This window comes from Zeus faber (genome assembly GCF_960531495.2).
Source record: "Zeus faber genome assembly, chromosome: 9".
NCBI lineage: Eukaryota > Metazoa > Chordata > Actinopteri > Zeiformes > Zeidae > Zeus > Zeus faber.
The window spans coordinates 11423427-11447606 of record NC_137197.1 but is presented as its reverse complement, the minus strand read 5'-3'; the positions used below and the strand labels follow the sequence as shown (position 1 = coordinate 11447606).

General features: G+C 42.4%; 1 protein-coding gene across 1 annotated transcript; it reads left to right on the top strand.

Annotated features, from left to right (window-relative positions):
* Positions 1-1085: 1085 nt before the first annotated feature.
* On the top strand, positions 1086-23692 carry st3gal4 (ST3 beta-galactoside alpha-2,3-sialyltransferase 4; the record flags this gene model as incomplete). The annotated part of the gene is made up of 11 exons (XM_080006588.1): positions 1086-1214; positions 12815-12884; positions 13304-13385; positions 13712-13801; positions 15919-16016; positions 16393-16456; positions 17186-17281; positions 18623-18812; positions 19511-19648; positions 23284-23436; positions 23543-23692. The coding sequence occupies exons 2-11, from the start codon at positions 12821-12823 to the stop codon at positions 23690-23692; spliced, it is 1125 nt and encodes a 374-aa protein (XP_079862714.1). The 5' UTR covers positions 1086-1214; positions 12815-12820.
* Positions 23693-24180: the final 488 nt, after the last annotated feature.

Here is a 24180-nt window from a genome sequence, read left to right as displayed (position 1 = left end):
CGATGGACACTTATCACCTGGTCCCCGGGCGCGTCCACGTATGCTGCCCACTGCTCCTGGCTGTGCCCCCGGAGGAAGGACAAGCCAGGATGGGTCAAAAGCAGAGGAGCCATTTCACCGGCCACCATCAAGCATGTGCATGTGTGTGTGTATGCAAGCATGTGTTGGTGTGACAATTAAAGACTGTTTCTTCTTCTTCTTCTTCTATTGACCGGTTGACTGATTGGTCTCTGTTTTTTTGTGATGTTTTTTTTTTTTGGTTCCTTCATGATCAAGTTGCTGCTGCTGTGACATGACTTACTGCAAATAAAGGAACCTTGAAAGTCAAGTCTCTCTCGCTCTCTCTCTCTGTCTCTCTCTCTCCACACACACGCACACACGCCCAAGATCGCGCTCGCACATTCCGCCTGTGAAAAAAAAAAAAAAAAAAGAAAAACATTACCCCCACGCATCCAGGGTCATTACAATATTTAAGAGTTTGACAATTAAAAATTAAAACAAGTATTACACTACAGTGAGTTCTTTTTGTGCAGAACGGGCGAAAACTGTTTTTTTTTTCCCCCACACATAAATAATAATAGTCAAATAACTGATTGAAATAAAACCTCAGAGTTTTATCAAAGAAACACCATCTGAACCCTCGCGCTGGAGACCAGCGCTTGCGTGCCTTCGTGACAGCGGGTGCGCTTCTTTTTCGCCTGAGCACCTCCCGGGGCGGGAGGAGCAGGGGCTGTCGCTTAAGTGGGGGCTCAAAGATCGGCTCACCACCCGGCGAGGCTCGTTCCCCTCGTCCCTACACAACAACAACAACAACAACAACAACAACAACAACAACAACAACAACAACAACAACAACAACAACAACAACAACAACAACAACAAAACAGCCGTTCAAAAGAATCGGATCGTTCGTGAACGACCCGACACTGCAAACGCGAGCTCCGCCGCCCGCGCCGCCGCCCGCGCCGCCGCCCGCGCCGCCGCCCGCGCCGCCGCCCGCGCCGCCGCCCGCGCCGCCGCGGGCTCCGTGTGTCACGGAGGGATGATGCGCGCGCGTGCTCTCGTGAGCTCCTCGCGGGCACCTCCCACGCGCCGCCGGCACGCCGAGGGACGCCGGTGCTTCCGATGTTACCGCGAGCGGATCCCGTTAACCGACGTGGACATGGTTTCGGTGCACCGAGGATCATACTGCTGAATAGCGGGCGGCGCCGCCGGTAAGTAACGCACGCAAAACCGTCTGTTCTCGAGCTGTTTTCCTGGATGTGCTGTGTAATTACTTTGCTAGTCTCTCAACGCGTGGTCCGGGGCCCCTTCAGGGGTCCTTCGAGTTCTTCTCCGCCCCCCCCCCCCCCCCCCCCCCGGCGAGAATGATGAAGAGTAAAAGTTCCCTTGGGTTTTACTCGACACCAGTAGAGGATGTGCAGCAACAACTGTTCTGGCCCTAGTTTCACCGTCACCTCCACGATCACAGCGGAGACATGGAAGTTCGGACTCAATCGCATCGAACAGTAAACATGTCAGAGCGGGGGCCGTGGCCTGGTGCGTGTGCAATTGAGGGTCCTTGGTACAGCATGAAAAGGACGAGACCCGCGGCGCTCGTGTATCCAGGCCCGATGCGTTCGAGAGGTGGAGCGTCCATCCATTCATCACTATGAGCACTCTTCACGATTTCACGGTGAACTCGGGCACACGCGCTAGCACCGGGCTGGGTAAGGCGTCATCGCCCCTCCAGGAAGCGTTGGTTCTGGAAACACAAGGTTTGGAACCAATGGTTCTGCCCGTATTTATTAATTGCCGAATTGTAGCGTTGTCATTGTGATGTTTATCCCCCCCCCCCCAAGGATTGACGGTGGCGATGAGCTGAGGATTGTAATTGATCCAATACAAGGTACAATAGAGGTGTCGGGGAATATGCTGATGCCTGGAGTCATAAGGACGGATATTTGAGAAAACAAACGTATTTTATTTATTTTTTAACCTTTGACACATAGAGGCATGCAGTATGTCTCCAATGGAGGAACATTGGTGATGTCAACCAGGGTGAAACGATTTGACGATCCCAAACGAACAGGAGAAGCGAAAAGGGGGGAAAAAAGAAAAAAAGGGGGCTTTGGCTTTTGCGAACAACACATACTTGTCACGCTGAGTGACGCAGGGGAAGCCGAGTTCCAGAGAGGATTATTAACGCGAGCAAAAAAAACTCAAGCGGCGCGTTGTGCTTCACGTTGAGCTTCGCGACCCTCTTTGTCGTTTTTAACTCCTGTGTGGTCTGATTGTTTGTTGTGTGCATGTGAGCCACACAAACAACCTGCGGATGTTATTATTACCGTTGCGCAACAGCAGTAAGGGAACATATCAGAAGAAAACCCCCAAATAATAATAATAGATAAAGCTGCAGGCAGCGATACACTGGGTACAGTTTATTCTTTCTAGGCATGCTACCTTTTTTTTTGTGTAATGCAGCGAATTCGACGAAACTTTTAAACGTCATTTAGTCACGTCAATGTAATTCGACAAATGCAACTTTCATGTCATTACGTATGAAGCGTTTCCATTTCAACCACATGTCAACCATTGATTTGAGGTTTTTATTGTGACGTAAGTCTTGTATGACATTATTCTAAAATAACAGTTCTTGATAGCTGAGTTTACGGTCTTAATGTTGTTTGTAAGTTGTAAAGTAATTCGGAAATTTGTACAAGAAATGACAATACAAGTCAGATAATTGTTTTATTAAACAGTGGTCCAAAACAGATGGACAAAATAATCAAAGCAAATATCACAATATTTATAAAGACCAGAGGACAAATAATGACTGTATATTGTTAAAAGGACAAACTTAAGTGACAACGTGTACAAAATTGTAGCAGTGAGCAGTAAGCAGTGTTTGTAAACATCGTGTTATATGTTGTTAACTTAAAAAAAAAACAATAGGAAGTGAATTTTGATAATGACAGCTTTATATTTTTGATGTATGTGTTACACAAACTGAGCCATCTTAAGAAAGGCAAATAAAGGATTCACCTTCATTTAATGTCTTTACTATTTTCTCTAACGTGGTCATGTCAGTCACCATATTGTTGTTGGTGTATCTGACACAGAAAGAGCTTCCTGTGATAAACTGTCGTTGGATGGCGGAAATGGTTGTCATCAAGTTGGTCATTTTGTGTTTGAGTAGGTTAAGTTGCCTGACAGACATTGTGATAGTTACTGCAATATACATATAAGGTTGCATTGCATCATTGGGGATTTCTAGATTGCAAATGAGGTCGCGGTTTTATTTCTCTTTGAGTTGGAATCTGTTTCAATTTTGGCAGGCGTGGTCATCATTGACAATGTTGAAACTTTCCTGACTGCTCTTGCACGTCATGCTCATTCAACCCTATTAGTTTCTTGCGTGTGAATCAACAGTTGCATACCACGATCCCTGCTTGATAATTGCACATTTATTATCCAAAATAGTTAATAAGCATACATCATCATTATTTAACAGTGATGTCTTAAGTGCTCTATCAATTGGCATAGCCATATTCTATAACGCAGAATCATAATGATCTACACCAATGCAGCCAGTAAACTACTCAGCATATGTTGTTTGTAATGTTGTATTAAACATAATTTGTCTTCTTGGCAATACTCTTATTGGAATATAATCACTTCCTGGAATAATATTATATATAAAAAAAAAAAATAACAATATATATATATGTATAATATTATATATGCTTCATACATTTTATTTAATAATAATAATAATAATAATAATAATAATAATGATAATAATAATAATAATAATACATTGAAACATCACATTTCTTGGAATGGATTTTCTGTAATCCTTTTTTGGACATTCACTTCCACATTCCACTGTAACGCGGGTGGTGGATTAGTGGGTGAGTATTGGTGAGTCGTGGGCAGGCCGCCCATTAGTGGCACTGTCCTCAGTCAGACATCATGAGATTAACAAGCAGGGGTCTGCGCACTGGCCTCCACATCTGTTGCCGCTTTATTGACGTGAGTTCCCGCTCTGGAAAGGTGAGGTGAAGCAGCAAAGGCTCTTTGATCAGATATTTTGGGGACAGATGTTGCTTTGTGTCGCTGTTCACCAAAACGGTTGCTTTTCGTGCACAGTGTCCTGTGCCTTGTGTTTATCCTCACAGCTGGATTATAATACATCCGTGAGACCTCCGGATGAAGAACAGTGCGCTGCCAAGGCAAGGGGTGTTGCCTAAATTCCCTTTAAAAGTTATAATCTCGGTTAATCCTGTTCAATGTTGGGTCACCTAAAGTATGTGTCATAATTTTTACATGATCGCCTACTTGATCTCAATTATCTGAGTAGATCGCAATCTTTTGGGGAAATTGGAAGATTTCCACAATCATACGTTTCAATCCGAATTTAAGTGGAATTCTAAACCAATGTTACAAATGTTGCAATAAGATAACACTTTATTAATCCCCTGAAGGGAAATTCAAAGAAAAAGATACCAATTTAATGAGACCAGAACTGGGCCCGTTCAAAACATGCCTGTTCGGAACGGGCTGCATTGTAGGGGGGCCTTCCGATACTGGCCAAAAGTACTGGATCGGTTATCGGGAAAAAATATACAGTATATAATCTCATCTGTTCCATTAGCCCAAACCTTCAGGTAAATGCCTAACTAATCTTTGAGCGACATATCTTAAAGAGAGATGGGTCACACATTGTGCCCCGGCCAGGGAACACTCTTCCACAGAACACGAGAAAGCAGCGGAGATCTTAATGCTGTGCTTCCGTGTCAACCTGGTAAAGTCAGACGCTCCCCAACCGCTGTATCTACACACTACAACTTATAAAAACAATACCCGTCACCAAAATACATTCCAAACATAAAGAAAGATGGAAAAAAAAGTTTGAAAGTCACTCACTCCGTAGATGCTGTGAAACATGCTTGCTCCCGCCCCCATCCACTCAGAGAGAGAGAAAGAGGATCCAAAGTTCTTTACACAAAATAGATAAAAAGGAAAGCGCATAGAAAAATAAAGAAAAAATATAAAAGACAGAAAAATTATAAAAAGTCACAGTGTTTTAGGTGATGTTTGCATGCAGAAGAATACATCCTTTTGGGTTCTTTAAATTCCAATATTTGCTTATATTAATGATTATGCCTACAATAAATAACAAATATTAAAACATATTATTACTATTTGTGACAAAAATACAGCATTTAAATGACAATTCTACTCAATGGTGGAAGTGGCAGATTTCACATCTCCTGTGTTCCCTTCCAGAGAGACATGAGATGTGTTAATAACTGCATTGTTGTTTAAGAGAGGGAAAAAGATTGGTATAGGATTGTTATCTGCATCGGCCGATACTCAAGGTTGCAATATCAGTATCGGACATGAAAAAGTGGTATGGAACCATCCCTAGTTTTTAATCGTAGTGGTGTGAAACTGACACAGAAGAAAAGTAGGCAGGTTAATGATCGATCTCTATGCAAATGAAAATAACTTGTTAAGTTGTCGTAACTCTTCCTCAAGGGCAATAACGAGGCGGATGGATAAAATGCATGGGTTTAAATTTCGTTCTGACTAGCACGAAATAAAGCAGGATACTAGTTATGTCTTTTCTCTGAATGGTCTATCAATGTCAAGGTTGGGCGAGAATAGAGATATCGAGTCATACCTTCAGTTTGAATTTTATTTATAGATAAAAATGTAACTGGATATAAATATCAGTGTTTGCGCCTTTGTACCCATCAGCCAGTGCGGTAAATATTTCCATGATAACAGCTAGCTACACCAATGAGAGACGTCACTGTTACATTTAGGATTATTGGTAGGGTTGTCTTCATGACATCGTGACTAAAACATGTTTTTTCTTGAAACAAGGTTGATATCATACGGACTTGTGGCTTCTATAGGAGCAAAAACAAATTATTATATAAATTGCGTTATATTAGCGCAATTATTTATAAACTTTTCAAACCATAACGCTTAACCCTAATCCTAGAAACTACAAAAACTACAATTCCGTGCTATTTTGTTATGAATCTTGATGCAATTGCCTCATGGGTAAAATAGTTTTATTATTAAAAACCTGTAAATTTAACAAATGTATCGGTGAAAGACGACATGCATGTGTTACTAGGGGTTTATTTGGTTTGAGGAATATACCTGCATCAGAATTTACATATGTCATTTGCAAAGCTCAGAATTATATGTTAGGCCATTTTAAGTGGCCCCCCCTATCCACACTACCAGCCTCTCTAAAAGTTTGTAGATGTCCAGAGCTGTCCAAATTAACTTTGGTATTTTTGGATAGTTATTTTGGTAGCTCTTTTAATTACTGAGATATAGGGCTTTAAAGGTGACCACTAGTCAGGGTTCAAAGGTCAATATATCAGTTTGGGATCTACTGAAATCTCTCAAACCTTCATATGTTAACCTACAAGATGAGACCTTTCCAAAAATGTGTTTTGTTTTGTTCAATGAAAAATAAAAAAAAATCTTAATTTCATTCCATTTAGAATGTGAATGGCCTTGGAATTCACACTTGACCCCAGTGCCATGGCGGAGTTGGATTTTTTTGACTTTGTCATCTTTTGGACTGCTCTGGTTACATCATGAAGCTCTAATAGATATAGAGTATGAGGCATAGTGAGGCATAGAGTGGATAAAGAAAAAGAATGGGTTGCGACCGCTAATTGCACCATGAATTGTGCATCAATTTGCGCCTGTTATCTGCGGCGTCTTAGCATCCGATTCACAAAAGATATTGTGCTAATGATATGCCAGCACAAACACGGCAATAAAGTTTTGCTGCTAAATGCGATTTTTCCCTTATTTTGCGGCATCTGATTGCAATTGTCCATGTGGCAAAGTAAATAAGGGCAATTAACCGCACAATTACGACCAATTCTCAATAATAATAATAGGTAATAGCATCACTAACCACCTGAGGCTTTTTGCGTGTGTGAATTGGACGCTATTTGCAACAAGGCTCATTTGCATAGAAAGGGGCCAATTTTGCACCAAATGATTGTATAGTACCCAATTTAAATATGCGTAAATAACACCGGTGCACTGAAACCTGGTGCTTTGTGAATTAGACGCTTGCTATTTCTGTTATTTGCGCCGGTTTCGTGGCTGCAGAAGCCGTGCAACCCTTTTGTGAATTTGCCTCTTAGTGTATTTCCTTTACTTGGGCGAGTAAAGCTGGATGGTGGTCTTGAAAATGTTGCAGTAAATTTGAGGTGTTGGACCCTTGAGCCTTGACTTTTTTCCACAAGTTTTGCAGATTGGATATCCGTCGTCTTGAACAACCCCCCGGTCATTCTTTGTGTATTCCAAATGCTCCCACTCTGCCAACTTGCCTTTTTTTGGTGGATACAAAGCTTCAATGCTCTCTCGGCCATTGTTTAGCTAATGCAGCGTAGCCCCCATGGAGGTAAGTAGCCACCCTCAAACACAAATGTTGCTCTCATGACAGCATGTGCTGCACGGCAGTTTAAGCTGGTGCACCACTGGTGTAATTTTATTTTAGTTTAATCTGCAGTCTGCTGGTTGCGCTGGCAATTTTCTGTTTGTTTAATTTTCTTTTCTGTGCAACTGAAACTGTTGATCATAGAAAAATAATATACCTTAATGTCCCTTTTTTGAGAACAGAAATACTGACAGTTTAAAGCGCCACTGAAGGAGGTGTTCAACAAAGCTTGGCAACCTCACCACCACCTCATCGGCCCTACGACTGCAGTATTGAGCTTCTTCCTGGTTAAATTCCCCCGAGGGGCGGACGATACTCCTTGTCCATCCATGAGATGAAGACCATGGAGGCCTACATGCAGGACCTGTTGGCCGTAGGTATTTTTCCAGCCGGAGCAGGCTTCTTCTTTGTGGGGAAGAAGGACAGGTCACTGCGATCCTGCATCGATTACTGTGGTCTGACCGATATAACAGTGAAGAACAAGTACCCCTTCCAATCATATCTTCTGCTTTCAAACTCCTGGAGCGGGCAACCATATTCTCCAAGCTGGATCTCGGGAAAACATATCATCTGGTCCGCATCAAGGATGGAGACGAATGGAAAACGGCTTCGAACACCCCCAGGGACAGCATGAGTACCTGGTCCCCTATTTGTTTTTGTCTACCTGGATGATATCCTTAACCCTTCCAGATTTGTTCAGGAGCATGTCCACCATGCCAAATGAACGTGCAGATGGACCCAGCTATGGTTCAGGCAGTGGAAGTTGCAGCAGTTCTCGAGGTTCGCCAACTTCTACAGATGGTTCATGGAACTATAGCCTGGTGGCGGAAGCACTCACTGCATTTACCTCCCCAAGTTCCTCTCGTCACCTGCAGCGGACAAGGCCTTCAGTGAGTCACATAGATGATTCACCTCCTCACCCATTCTCAACTGCCTGATCCCTCCCATCAGTTTGTGGTGGAGGTCGATGCCTCAGATTTGGGTGTAGGGGCCATACTCTCCCAGAAAGCTGCTGTCGACCAAAAACTTCACCCCTGTGCCTTCTTTTCTTGCAAGTTATCCCCTGCAGGGTGCAATTATGAGATTGAGATGAGCTTTTGGCAATCAAGATGGCGTTGCAGGAGAGAAGTCACTGGTTGGAGGGAGCAGAAAAAACATTCATTGTCTGGATTGACCAAAAGAACCTCAAAATACATCTGGTCAGCAAAGGTGGCTGAGTCCCACACATGCCCGGTGGGAGCTGTTTTTTAATCTATTTGACTTTTCTCTTTCATACTTCATAGGGATTAAAGAACACCGAATCTGACGCCCTTTCTCGCATCTACCAAGCTAAGGCTCATCTTTCAGAGCCAGAGGAGATTGTGGGTTATGGGTAGAATGTGCCAATAGCACCTTGCCCAGCTCTGCTACCGGCCTCCATTCAAGTGTTCCTGGGGCTATCAGCTTCCTCTGTTTCCCGAGTAGGAATACAAGGCCAGCCTCTTATCTGTTCAAGCCTTCATCCACTGGCACCAACGTACCTGGTGGCTGGCCCTTTCCACTCTACTGCCCTTTCCACTCTACCCCCCCCCCCCCCGCTTCTCCAAACAAAACAATATATATATTTTTTATTTTAGATCTTGTATTTATCTTCCTCAGTTTCCAAATTGAAAGGGGGGAAAAAGCACTGTGTGATCCGTGCCGTCTCATGTATGGCCATCTGTTGCACCAATATAGTCTATAGTAAATACAAGTCACAGTATTGATACTAATAATAATAAAATAATAATTACTATATATATAAAAAATGTGTGAACTAGGTGAATTTCCATAGTTTGGATGAGGAAAATTTACTTGTTTCTTGCCAAGTTTTTAATTTCTAATCTTCAATGCCAATAAATGGCTCTTCCCTGCAATAGGTAGACAATGGATTAGTACACTATTATAAGTTTTATTTAATGCAACTTTTATAATGGCCTAAAATGACCAATTAAATTGCAAATTTCAATCATTTGTCTGATAATGAACTAAATGGCATGTATACATGTGTATATGTGGTCCGCTGTCGATTTGGTGATCGCCAAATCCAAAGTAGGTTACTCTTTTAATGCGGTGAATTGTTTGAAATTGAAATTCCATTAATCATCACTTGGGATTAATTACGTTTTTAGAGAACATTCCTGGCTGTTGTATTTCCTCTGAAGCTCCTTGTTAGCGTGGGAAATCTGTGAGATGAGCAACTGGAAATGGTTAATAACCACTGTTCTTTGTCAAAGCATAACCGGCTTCCTCCTCCAAAGTGGTAATTATGACCAGATTTATTTCCAAAGCATTGAGTAAGAACAGTAATGCTTATGTTTCCCTACAGCAGGCGTGCAGGAACACACACACACACACACACACACACAGACACAGACACACACACACAGACACACACACACACACACACAGACACACACACACACACACACACACACACACACACACACACACACACACACACACACACACACACACACACACACACACACACACACACACACACACACACACACACACACACACACATACACCTGTCATCCCAATTGTAATATCAGGGAAATGGATGTAGCTTGTCATAATTAGGCACTGGCTTCTTAAATCTCTAAAGAACGCTCTGTCAGTACTCCATCAGTAACAGCACCGCTTACAGTAGAATACACCAGACGCAACTGAATCTGCTTCTTGTCCTGTTTGACGAGGATCTATATAACCGATGAATGAAGCGATTAAAAACAGAAACCAAAGAATTACCAAAGAGTCTGATACAGTGGGTGCTGGATTTGTCCGATGTAACTGGATTAAATTCTCAGATTAACGTGTTTTAGGAATGAGCAGAATGGACATGTGGCTTTAAAAAGGGTATTGGGCTTAAAAGAAGTCAGCTGCTTGTTGAGCGCTGTTTAGGATGTAAAGTCATCTGGCTCCAGCGTTATTTTTATAATGGCTGTTTTGGCTGTTGCCACGTGGAAGTGAGTAGTTAGTCACTGAATACATGTCATAGGCTGGTTTTTAAAATGGAAGGAATTCTGTGTCCTAATTCACAAATATATATAATACAATAAAAAAATATTGAAAAGAGGAAAAATATTTTTTAATGCAAAAAATGTCCAGAAATGGATAATGTATTACTTGTGTTGTTTAAACCATTTTACAAGTGCATATGGCATAATTTATATGTTATTAAGTCATTTTCCACATATTCTTCTTCTTTTGGGGTTTTTATTACAACTTTTTAACGGATTGGAGTGGACTCTTGCTGTGGGGTTGGAATGGATCCTGGATTGGAGTGGAGTGGGGTTGGAGTGGATCCTAGATTGGAGTGGATGGAGTCTCACTCTGGGGTTGGAGTGGATCATGAAGTGGACTCTCACTCTGGGGTTGGAGTGGATTCCCTGGGTGGGAGTGGACTGTCGCTGTGCGGGATCTTGGAACATACCACAAAATGCCCGTTTTTTACCTGTCTACAGTCATGCAATAACAATTAACAATTAAGTAATTGAATAGAATCCACTGTGTGCATCGCATCCAACCCTCCCCCTTATGCTATATGTGCATCACAAAACACAAATACAAATCGATCCACATGGCAGCAACCTTTTAATCTTTCAATCGTTATTTACAAGACATCTTGTTGAACTGGTAGGGCCTTGGGTCTCAACTAGTGTTGGGTTGTTTGATCCGATTCTTTTTGCCAAGTTTTACAGACATAGGTTGAGCTATTTGTTTAAGTTGCCGTCTCCTGCCACCCAAATACTGCCCCTTTCATTTAAGTGATAGTATGCTCCTGGCTGAAAAGGAGTTAATTTTATCTTTTATTTAGGTTTTATGTCAAGAAGTTATTTGACTATTATTTATGTGTGAAAAATAACAGTTTATAACAACAATACCTGTACTGCACAAAAATAACTCACTGTAGTACTTTTATTCATTTTTTTGTGAAACTTTTAAATATAATCTAAATAAATGCATAAATGTACTACAATACAATAAATACATATCAACAAAATTAAAAAAGATAGTTGTGTAGAGTATAATCTATTTTCAGGTGTTATTGATTATTGGTATTGCCATTGGCCAATACGCAGACTGGCGACACACACATTAAAAATAATGAAGAGCCTTTTTTTGAATGGCTCTCGGAAACAATGGCGCCACCTTCAAAGAGCCGTAATTCCCATAGCTAGTCTCAGCATCTGGGCTGTTTTATGGCCAAAATAGCATATCCGATTTATTGTTTTAATCATAAGTAAAATGTTTCCCTAAAATATGCCTTTTTGTGCCCATGACTAAACTCAAACACGTATATCGCTGTCACTTTAACAAACAAAATCCTGCCTCTGCGGATGATGTCCTCAAGAGACAGGAAAATCACAGATTTAACACAAATTGTGTGCAGAAAAGTCAGATTGTGTATTGCGCAACAGGCCCTCTAATCTGATCTGAAATGTAATTTTAACTTGGTCATGCTAAAGCATGACTGAAAGAAAGAGAATGCGATGAGTGTATTGTGCTGGATATGGGGTTTCCATAGCTTAAGAGGACAATCCATACATCCATCTTGATCTTCTTAAGCCCACCATCCTTGATCTGCTGCCTCTTTGTGTCACCTCTCTTTACCGCACACATGATTGATTTTTACCTAGAGACTACCGCAAAGCTTTTTCAACCCAGGCGTTATTAAAATGTTGGTTCCCATCGTTTATTTCTGCTCATAGCACAACCTTGCTGAACATGTTACCTTTGTAAGCAATCCAGTGTGGCAAACTACATTTCCTTAAAATATGTTTAAACTCCTTTTCAAGGGATACTCTTAACTACAGCTGGTCACCAGGAGGAAGCAGAGCAACTTCCTGTTCCGAGTCTCTTACGTCAGTGTGGATGTAGTGTCTAAAAAGCTGATTTGTGAAATAGCAAAAGCCCTGAAAAGCCAGATAAAATGCAGGATTTACAATCTCTTGGACTAATACAGTATGAGTTTCCCCATTGGACTGCATTGAAACACAGCATGAAGCTGCAGCAGAGTGGCCAAGTATCTCAATAATAAAGCTTTTACCTATGAACAGCTATGAATTGATGGGAACTAAGATTTATATAAGGCCTGGGTAGAAATATAGTGAACCTATCCTTTAATTTTCACTGTTTACAGCAAACCAGCCTGGATTGGGTATGTATTAGATAATTCTGACCCACTCCAGTGCTATGACTGGGCACCATCTTGATGCCAGCATCTCCACCGTGGTTTCCACATGGTGGAGGACCATGACAGAACAATGAGCTGACCAAGGTTTCACAAATTTAATTTTTCCTCCATTTGTCCTCCATCAGGATACTATGCACTGCACGGAGAGGCGATGGTACGAGGAGCTTGTGAATATGTCTCAAAAGGCATCCAAGAGTAAGCTGTGCTGGTGGATGAGTGGGAATGAATGACTCATCTGTGGGGTCAACCCTGGGTTCAGTTAATGAATAAAGAATGATAATTTTCCCCCTTAAAATGTATTAAACACGAACATATAATGAACTACTATGCATCCAGACCAGCATACAAACATACATTTACATTACATTATACATACAGTACATACATTTGGTATTTTTTTCGTACATTATTCTTTGTATTTTAAAGCTCATAATATTAACAGGGATCAACAGCATGAATTTTTTGTCTCAGAAATTATGCCTAATCCATATAAATTGATAGATAAAAAAGAAAAAATCACATGCCAGCAAAATAATGCAATTTCTTATACATTCTTTGGTACATCTTCAGAAATATGCAATGTTGAAATCACTCTGTTTTTATTCTGTGTCCAGCATGGTGCCTTAGGCTGCTCCCGCTAGTCCTGTTTTTCATCTCCTTTGTCACATACTACTGTTCCTACGCCTTCCAGCTGAGGTAAAACCACAAGCCGACACTGCCGAGAACCTGTGCCCATACTTCAGCTTTCACTTGCTTACGCCGTTTTTTCTCTATTCTTGTTTTTCTCGTAATTACTACCTGGAAAAAAAGTAACATGATACCCTGTGTTTTCTGCGACACCCGTCATGTGGACGCTGAATCGATTTATTGTGGTTAATCTCGGCTTCCGTTCATTTGCATATTGGTGCTTTTTGAACGTGCTAGACCCAGTTTTCCCTGCACGGTGCAGTTTTCTGGATTCGGGACGACGTCTGGATGGAACGTCTCTGTGAACCGAATTCTTGTGTACGTCTGCATTTCAGCTACGGAGGCACCGCCATGTCTCCGAACAGCAGCAAGTTGTCATGCGGTGGTTGGCCAGCGCAGAAGAAGTGGGAGAGTCTCAACTTTAAGTGAGTAATAGCACGTCTGTGTGTTGTTAAGACCCGGGGGAGGCGGGCGGCTCATTGAGGCAGGACGGGATGCCAGCGTTTTTGTTGGAACCTAGAGGTGCCAGCCTCCTCAGAAACATGGGCGCTGCTCTCGCCCAGTCAGAAGTGAAATTCAGCACATTTCCCGTTGAAAGAACAGGATTCATAAAGAAGGGAAAGCGTTTTCTTCCAAATGTCCATTAAGGTACCTTTTGGGGGAGTAGTCTCTCAAGTCCAAACAAATGGCTTCAACTAAAGCGAGCTCATTCTTAATTCTGCCAATTCACATTGCGCTGACGATACTTAAAGCATATAAGCATACAACCAATGTAAGCAAATGAGAAGATTGACAATATCTTCGTAACGATGCCAAATGCTTGCCACCAGCTCGTACTCCTGCAAAATCTTCATGGAACAACACACCACAATAACTGTTGTGTTACAAAATCGCGATATAATGTATCTTGTTCTTTCAGATTCCAATTCAAAAATTGGTCCAATGTTACCAGAGAGCAGGAGAAGCTCCTCAAGAGGGAAGACACACAGCCTTAAATGCGGGAAACTGCTTATTTTCCAAAACGTTGAGGACAGTGACTGTATGGACTATTTACCCTTATCTTGGATTAAATATCAGGCCTGAACTTTGAATTTATTTTAACTGTAGTTGCGCCATTATCAGGTTTGCTTAGCTGAACTATTTGCTGGAGTGTAGATGTTTGTGCGCCCCGTAAAGGGGCGGGTCCATAGTCCAACCTCCATGTGAGGTCCAGCATGGCCTCCACAAGCTCCCTGTTTATTGCTCTAACTCAGTGGACCTTCTGCAGCTGCCCCTTGACAGCGCCTGTTCAACAGGGACGTTTCATAATCCAGTAGCTTTCTTGTAATTCCCATTATACCCCCTATAGAATGGTCATGATTTGCCTCGATGACCGTAAGCCAAGGGGGGAGGGGGTCTTTTACTGTAAGCACAACCCCCCATCTCTTCCCGAACATCCTAAATTTACATTTACATTTACATTTAGTCATTTAGCAGACGCTTTTATCCAAAGCGACTTACAAGGGAGAATAACATTCAGCTACATTGCGACAGAGATTAGTGTAACAACCTGTAACAATACATATCTACAGTCAAGGACTTGTGCTAAAACACAATCCACTGTTAGCAGCTGGAGGCCGGAGCTAACAACTAAAATAGTAATTAATTAATCAATTAATTAATAGCAACTAAAATATTGAATATTGAATATTTAAATTCAACAGCACGAAAGACACTTCTGTACTCCACACCACATTGTGTTTTTGCTCTTTTTGGCAGTAAAGATGCCAGCCGTCGATTTCAGTTGCTGAAGTACGTCATGCAAACAAACACCTTAGGCCACAGTCTTTGACGAATTAAAATGAAATGATTGGACACAATTTTGGTCATACAATTTACCTGCCGAACAAATGAACATAAAGTCACCCAAATATAATATAAAGCGTTTTCACAACAGTTCTGAGGACTGACTCCCTCAGAGGAACCAGGTACTGGGAAGGTCCCACAATAACTAGATACCATCAAGGGCTTTCTTTGGTTACATTCGCAGGAGGAACTCTGAAGTGACGTCAGCCAGCGTGGTTTCAGCATGACTTCCGTGATGTATTCACTCAGTAACTTTCACTTATTTCACCTCACCAGTCCACTCAAATCTGTTTCTGAGCAAATTTGAGGTGAAAAATAACAAATGCAGCTTCTGGATCCTCAGTCATATGAAATCTACAAACTAAGTAGATGAACTAAGAACTGATGAACTACGATCGTTCCTAATTCCTGCAGTGTGGACACAAAAAATGGGAAGGTTCCTCCAAAGGTTCTTGGAACTATGAAAAGGTTCCTGTGGCGCGAAAACGCCCATAATGCCTGGTTGAGATTCACATTTGGAGTCAAGTACATAAGGTTTTCCATACTTTACCGTGGAACCTTGTACGGCCATTTGTTTGCCTGGATGAAGCCAGAATGTTAATGTTACTGTTCTGTAAAGATAAATTACTGGAATTAATGTTCCCTTTCTTTGTAGTGCTCTGGTTGTAATTCCTGCCCTTTCCAATTTCCCATGCAGCATTAGCAGGAAGACGCAGCTTTTTCTGAAAGTGGAGGATTTCTTCTGGCGAGAGCATCTGTCAAAGCTGGCATTACCCTATGGCATTAAGGGCAGCGGTACGTTGACTCTGCTTTATCCTCTCGTCTGTGAGCTCCATTGACTGGCCACATATCAGGCTTCCCAGCTCAGAGGGGCGCGTGGTGCCGGCTCTACTTCGGCTATGAATGACCCCTGACTTCTGTGTTTTTATCAATGGTATTACGCTAAAACCTTTTAGCCTTTTTGGAGTGAAAAATAAATAAATAAAAGTGGAACAGCTGCACCGTTAAAACAGAATCATAATCACTTCCTTCCTCTATTTAAACCAAATGAAATGAGTATGGTAATTCATATTGTGTTCTATTCTGTATGTTAGTTGCTACTTTAGGCAGAAACCTTTAAATCTCCAAACATTCCAACCTTTTCACAGGTCCTTTCTCTTATCTATTCCAGAGCGGCTGCTGTTGAAGATTCTTGCCATCATTGCTAATAATAATGTGCCAGACAGCATTGAAAAGTAAGGACAAGTTAAAATATCTTCCTAACTATATACCTACAGTACCTACTAGGACTGTAACGGGGCGGGAGGTTCATAAAAGATCGTAAAACTTTAGTTTAGTTCAAAATAAAAATAACAGTACAGTAAGGGACCTGAACATATATTTCATAATTAATTCTATTAAATCAATTTGATGCATTGAAGGCACTAAAAGTGCATTGCCAATGAATATTAGGTTAGAAAATACAACATTTCCCCGATTTAACGTGACTTCCGGTATAAACCACAGCCACTTCCAGTCTTCTACCCAGATACAGATGCAGAGAGAGACATTTTTGTTGATTGAACAGATACAGATATAGATAAGGACAATGACGTCTCTGTACCTACCTACCTACCTATCTACCTGTTAGGTAGTTAGGTAGGTAGACTGTCTGTCTGCCTGTCCGTCCGGCTACCGACAGGAAGTGAAAGCGCCAACCTGCGTAACTGAAGAAAGTAAAGTGAAATTACGCTGTAACCTCATGGCACGCACCACAGGATTTCTCAATAATTGAACATTTTTTACGTCAGCTGGTTTGGGCAGAACAACCATTCACACTGTGCAAAACCACAATGAATCAGCTCACACCTACTGGAGGTCTGGTCTCGCTTTACTAACATTTTAACCGTGTGTGTGTGTGTGTCTGTGTGCGTGTGTGTGTGTGTGTGTGTGTGTGTGTGTGTTTGCTTGTGTTTCCACCGCAGCCTTCAATGCAGGACCTGTGTGGTCATAGGGAACGGCTACTCGATTAAAAACAGTTCCCTGGGGAGCGTGATCAACACGTACGATGTGGTCATCCGGTAAGCACCAGGGGAATTTTCACCTTTTCTACCTTTTCTTTCATCATAAGCAATGAAATACAACAACGCTCTGTTCAGAAAACCACCATTTCTCTGCAGATTTTTCAACAAGAAATTAAGGATCCTCTTATTGAATAGTACATCTTGAGACTTCTTATTTATACTACCTTTATTTTAGTGCATTGCACATTTTCCTTTGATTATGGCTTCAGCTTCAGACAGCGGTGGTATAATGTCACGTTGTCGCATTTAATGCTGCATGGAGATTATTACTGCATGGAGGTAATTAGTAACTCAATTAATACATAATTATCTCGACACGCTTCGGGTAATGAGGATAATGGCAAGACCTCCTATTTGACCTATTTTGTGTACATTTTAAAACTGGTTCCAATCGATAGGAGGCTTTAAAGATCTCTCTAGTTTGAGGAAATTCAGAGTATGGGAGTAGAAAGTATTTTGAGCAAAAATACATTTCAGGGGAAAAAAAAGGACTGCAGTCACCAATTAGCGCTCTCATGTTTTTCTGGGTTAAGGCATTAAATATATGTCCGGTAGATTAGGAGAGAACATAATAGACCCTGTTGGACAGCTTCGTCCCTGGTTTACCCAGGGACGAAGCTCCGCACAAATCAGATTTTTCATTAAGCCTCTTTGCAACTGGGCTAATTTGGCCTGGGCACAATGCACTCCCAAACCTCCACACCTCCCGTTGTCCCAAAGGAAAATCAGTGCAAGTGTAAAGTAATGCTCGTCTAATGCTAAGTAGACCTATGCTAAATAATATAATCAAACTCTGGAATTGTTTATCGACTAATTTACTGATTAAGCGTTTTGTATTTGTTGTCACTGCCCTTTCTACTGTGCCTCTATTTAATCCACTTCAGGCTGTTTACAACATAAAAAAAGACGTAGGAAGGTCATTAGGTGTCAGTAAAATGTTATTCCACTTAAAAAAGGTTAGGGTTGTTGATCAAAATCAGAATTAGTTTATTTCATATGGCTAATTGCATGAACAAAATCCTAACAGTCTAAAAAATAAAAATAAAGCAATAAAATGAAAAATATGTGAATAAAATTACAATTTAAAAAAATACACAAACAGCCAAAAATACAGAACAAAAAATAGGCATACAAAAATAGAATATACTGAATGTTATTCTATGCACAGGATATATTATTAGAAAAGGTATATTGTAAGATATTGTGAGGACTATTCCTAATCCAAAAACACGTCCAAAAAAATGTTCTGTTCTAATTCAGAAAAATCAACAAAACTAGTTAAAAATAAAAAAACAACAACAACAAAAAGAGACCATGCCCCTGCCCTGTGTGCTCCAGGCTGAACGACGCCCCAGTACGGGGCTACGAGGACGATGTGGGCAGCAGGACCACCATGAGGCTGTTCTACCCCGAGTCGGCGTCCCCCGACCCGGGACGGCACAACGAGCCCAGCACGCTAATGGTGCTGGTCCCCTTCAAGCAGCAGGACCTGCGCTGGCTCAAGGAGATCCTGTACGACGAGAAGAGGGTATTACTATTAGTTTAGATATTATTATTAGTAGCAGTAGTATTTCGGTTTATTGTATATTGGCAATTTTTTTTTTCGTGAATTTTAGGTTTATTGTAAATTGTTAATTTTCCATGTTTACTGTATATTGCCAAATTTTCTATTTTTCAGTTAATTTTAGATTAATTCCATATTGCCACATTCTTCTTTTTTTAGGAAATGTTTTAGGCTTATTGTATATTGGACATTTTATTTTTCAATAAATTATATTTTATTGTAAATTAATTTGCCCCTTTTTGTATATTGCCAATTCAAATTTATTTCTCAGTACATTTTTAGTCTGATTACAGCCCATCTCCACGTCCCAAGGCTCTTGTTCCAACAAACACACGATGCTTCCACTTCCGCTTTCCCAGCCCTTGTCAGTCATCCATAACAAGGACAAATACTTAAATGGTTCAACTTCAAGTTTCCATAAACACCGCCCCGCTCCCCCCACCCAGTGCAAACAGTTGCAGGGTCATTACCCCGAATTTGACACACCAATGTTGCTGCTCGTTTGAAACCAGGGAGTATGGGTCGGACACCAGATCAGTTTGTGTAAATACAATGCTCCCATCATCTTTTAAATGGGTGTTGTGTGTGTGTGTGTGTGTGTGTGTGTGTGTGTGTGTGTGTGTGTGTGTGTGTGTGTGTGTGTGTGTGTGTGTGTGTGTCAGGTGAGGAAGGGCTTCTGGAAGCTCCCTCCCCAGATCTGGCTGGGCGACACCAGTAAGATCAGAGTGCTGGACCCGCACTTCCTGCACCAGACGGCCGACAGGCTGCTCCACATCCCGCTGCACCCCAAGACCAAACAGGTGAGAGGTCCCTCCCCAAACTTCCCACCGGCCCTCCTCCAGGTCGCCGGCTGGGGTCCCTCGCGCCTCATTATTTTGTTTTGTGTGCTCTTCCCATGGAGGTCAAAATCGTTAGCATCCTGCGATTAGACACAGCTATGCCACTGTTGGGTATCGTGTGCGGAGACGAGCTACTTTCCCTTAAAAAAAATAAATAAAAAAATAATCGAATCGAGGATTCACGAGCCGTATGTGGAGCCAATTAGTGCAGAACAATTTGAAGATAAGCTTCCACTGAACATCCCTTCGCCTCATTAAGCGATAATCCCTCCATCTTTCGTTTCAGTTGCAGAGCATATCACTTGGAAATAATTGGCTCTCGGAGCAGAGCCTGCAAATTGTATACATTTGAACTTGATATTGTGAAATAAGGCATTTTCCCAGCAGTAGATGTCAGTTTTGTTTATCTGGGTCTGACACAGTTCAGAGTTTACTGTAATTGGTTCTTGCTAAAGGATGGGTTTGCTATTTTTCAACCCAGGCCTTTTTTACGATGTTGGTTCCCGTCATTCGGAGCTGTTCACGCTACTTTATGTGCTGTTAAAACATAGAACAACTGCTTCGCTGTTGAGAAACGTAACACACTCTGTGGCAGCTTCTCACGTGCTTAAATACAGTCCCATTAACAATTGTAATACTGCATTTAATTGAAAGCGCTCCACAGTACATCGAGTGCGTAACGCTGGCACAGAAGAGGAGTTTAACACAAACGTACGATAATTATGTTGTGAACAGGAGAGACGCTGGGCCAACCATGCAGTGGGCCATGGGACCTAGTGACGCTCTCAAACTGCAAAAACAAATAAGAAATCAAGACTCCGGACCTCCATCCCTTACCCAACATAGCAAAGAAAACAAAAAGTAAAAGCTTGTTGCAACTGCTAAATCAACACGGATGCTGCCGAGTAGGGGTGCCGGCCGCTTCTTCTTCTTCTTGAGTTTAATGGCGGTTGGCAAACAACTTCAGGGTGCATTACCGCCACCCACTTGTCTGGACCGAAGCCGGGTTGTGTTTTGGATCTGCGTGCTCCCCTCCCCTCCCGCTAGACCCTTGTCGTGTCCCAAAAGGGTTTAATGTGTTACGGTTCTGGACCCAAATCCTAACACAACCGGCTGGTGCGAGAGAAGTGCGAAACAGTGGGGAAGCGGTCCTACAGGTGATCCACCGGCCGCCCCTATAGGCGCTCCGCACCATCTGCATGTAGAGCTATGGAAGGGACGGAGATTAAGAAGATATGTGCATTGCTGTACAGACAATTAGCATAAAACCTGAAGTTTGAACAAAGTTTGAACGAAAAAGTCAAATAAAAAATTGAAATAGCCAAATATACAAAAATATATGGTAGTAAATAGGCAACAGCTGGGTTAGTAAGTGGCAGCATGGCTTCTAGAATGGCTGTGGGTATTGCCATTTTTCGCAATCATTCCAAACTTGAATAGTTATTTTGGTTAAAACTATTTACTTGTGTACAATTTCTTCCAGAATAGTTTAAATAAAACCTGAAACCACCACCACCACCACCACATTCCAGAGGCCTCAGGTCTCTCCAGTCTCCACTGCCAGCGAGTCTCCAAAGATCCTGACTGTTGCAGCAGGACCCCTCTCTGTCCACCCTGCCCACGCTGGCACACATCCAGCTACACCCCCCCCCCTCCACTACCACACACACACACACACACACACACACACACACACACACACACACACAGTTTCCCCCCATAGAGGGCTCAAAGGCGGTAGTCGGCCCAGTGCCCAAGGGCATCGTAGATGGTATTGACTGATGTCAGGCTACCGACGGATCGACACAGACCTCCTGCCCACTCACACACATCATCACACCCGTGTCCCAAAACAAAAGCTTGTGTTGAGCTCTGGGGTCTGGCCTGCAGTGGTGACGGTATGCGGCCCTCTTGTCCCTCTCACCAGGGCTCCATGGGCCAGCGTCCAAACTATGCACTGGTCTGGGGCTGGTGTGTGTGTGTGTGTGTGTGTGTGTGTGTGCGTGCGTGCGTGCGTGCGTGCTGGCAGTCACATGAGGCTAAATACACACAGAGACAGTCATCTGTTCTCCAAAGCAGTGTAAAGAATATAACACATCATGAAGAGATTGGTGAAATTGTTTTATTTATTTTTATCACTGTTTTGCATTTGCTTTTACGCTGATTGGACAACGCTGGATCTGTGTTGGAGTGTTTACATTCAATTAGAGATTTGTGTAATCCAAAAAGTTTGACATTTCAGAAGAAGCCAGAACGCAAGCAACCCAGCCAAAAACAGTCTTGTCCTTTTGACCTTTGCCGCCGTTGGGAGAGTTGCGTGTCCACCCAGCAGCGTCGCGCCTCCTGTACCTGTCTTCCCGCGCTCGCTCCCTTCCGTGGGAAAACAACTTTTGGAAAGAGTTAAGTGGGAAGATGTTGTTTGTGCGTTTGAGCCGTGGAACTTTCTGAAGCCTCCCAGCGAGTGGCAGAAGGCCCCCCAGGGCCCGCGGTGCTTCTCCAGCTTTTGCGTTGCGCTGTGTTTACCTTCCGCCCTTCAACCCTGTTCAAACCTTTCACTCCAGTGCACCCAAAGCAGGATATTCTTTCATCACCTTGACGATAGCACTGCTGCTATTTTAGGCTCCCTCCCACCCCAAGGCAGCGACTTGCCATATTTGTGATGTGAAAAAAAGGCGGAATTCAGGAACAAGTAAAGCTCTGGCTGTTGCCGTTCGTGACTGTGGTGGAAACTTGGAAGCTTGTATTTGAAAGTGCAGAAAACAACAGCGCACGCACCAATGAGATGTCAGACCAAAAAAAAAAGATGGAGGAGGGACATGGAAATGCTGCCGGGATAGGATTTGTCATTTTGGTGCGGGATGGAAAAGGACACGTTGCCCCTCCTGTTTATGTGGAAAGGACTCTGTGAGCGTGGTTAATCATTAGCAGAGCCACTAAGTGAGGCAGCAAACAACATTGGGAAATCACTGCACATGGTACGAGCCCTGCGAGCGCCTACAACGTCGAAAAAATGACTCCAGGTTCACTGGTGTTATGAATTTGTCGTGTTGTTTTGGGACAGGGCACGTGGACGGTGTTTAAAAAGAACCACCTCACTTTATTTTCAAGTAGAAAATGCATTTAATGTCCAGAATAGAGACTACGTTTCCAGTGAGAATAAATTGCTCTGGTTTCGAAATCAGCAAGGTTTGTTTACCAGCTTATTGAGGGAGTAAGTAAAATCGTGTTGGCGTGTATCTCTGGGATGTTTGTTTTTTTTTCCCCCAGAGGTTCAGTTAAAGCCATGTGCCGGGTCATCAAATTGAATTGTTTGCAGCAGGGCTGCTCACTTTGTAAGAGAAAAACAAAAGTGCATTTGGAAGTTCACTGCAAGCCCATGCATTGGTCTCTAGGAAGGTTCTAGCAGCATCTGGTGGTAGAATATGTTAATGCACGTGAGCCATGGGCGACGACCATGATAAATGACAGTATCGAATAGCCGAGAAGGTGGAATGAGATGGGCCCGAGGAAAATTTAAATTTTATTTCAGTAAACAAACAGGCATCAAATCCAATGAGGCTCGATTTACCTGTCATGTAGTTTTGGCTTTGTTTCAGAAGCCCGTGCACCCGACCACGGGGATCTTAGCCGTGTTCGTGGCGCTCAACTACTGCAATGTGGTGCACGTCGCTGGGTTCGGGTACCCGTCGTCCAAGGACCCAAAGCATCCCATCCACTACTACGGGTACGACACCATGAAATTCATGAAGGTGGGTGACAGTCTTCTGCATTGTGGGTTCCGCCCTCCATTTTATTTTTACGACGTTTCCCATATCTTTAGATAATTCCACTGAAAGTGCTTCACTTCCCTTCCAGGATTCATACCATGACCTCAGCCGCGAAGCGGAAGCCTTAAAAAGACTGGAGGATTTGGGAGCCATTTTCTTTCTGCACCGGCACACTCAACATGACCCGCATACAGAAACGGACACAGACTTCACAGAACAGGACTCCAGAAATAAATGAAATAAAAATAAATGGTCATTAGTGCAATTTTTTATTTTGAAAATGAATTTATTAAAACTGCAGCATGAAGGATTTTGTGGCATCTAGCAGTGAGGTTTCAGATCGCAACCAACTGAATAACCCTCCCCATGGCGGTGCAACATGGCGGCCTCTGTGGAAGAGATGGTGGCCATGAAAAACGCAAAAAGCCTTCTCTCGAGCCAGTGTTTGGTTTGTCCGTTCAGGGCTACTGTAGAAGAAACATTGCGGTACCACATGGCAATCTCCACGGAGGTGTACCCGCACCCATGTAGCTACAAAAAGGCTCGTTCTAAGGTAATTAAAACACAACGATTCTTATTTTCATGGCATTATCTGCTAATTAAAACATACTGAATATTATGAATATTAATATACTTTTGCATTTCTGCCAGGTCCGTTCCGTAAATCCTACACACTGTACCTTTTAGTGAACTAATTGTGTTTAACTGGAAATTATTATACCTATT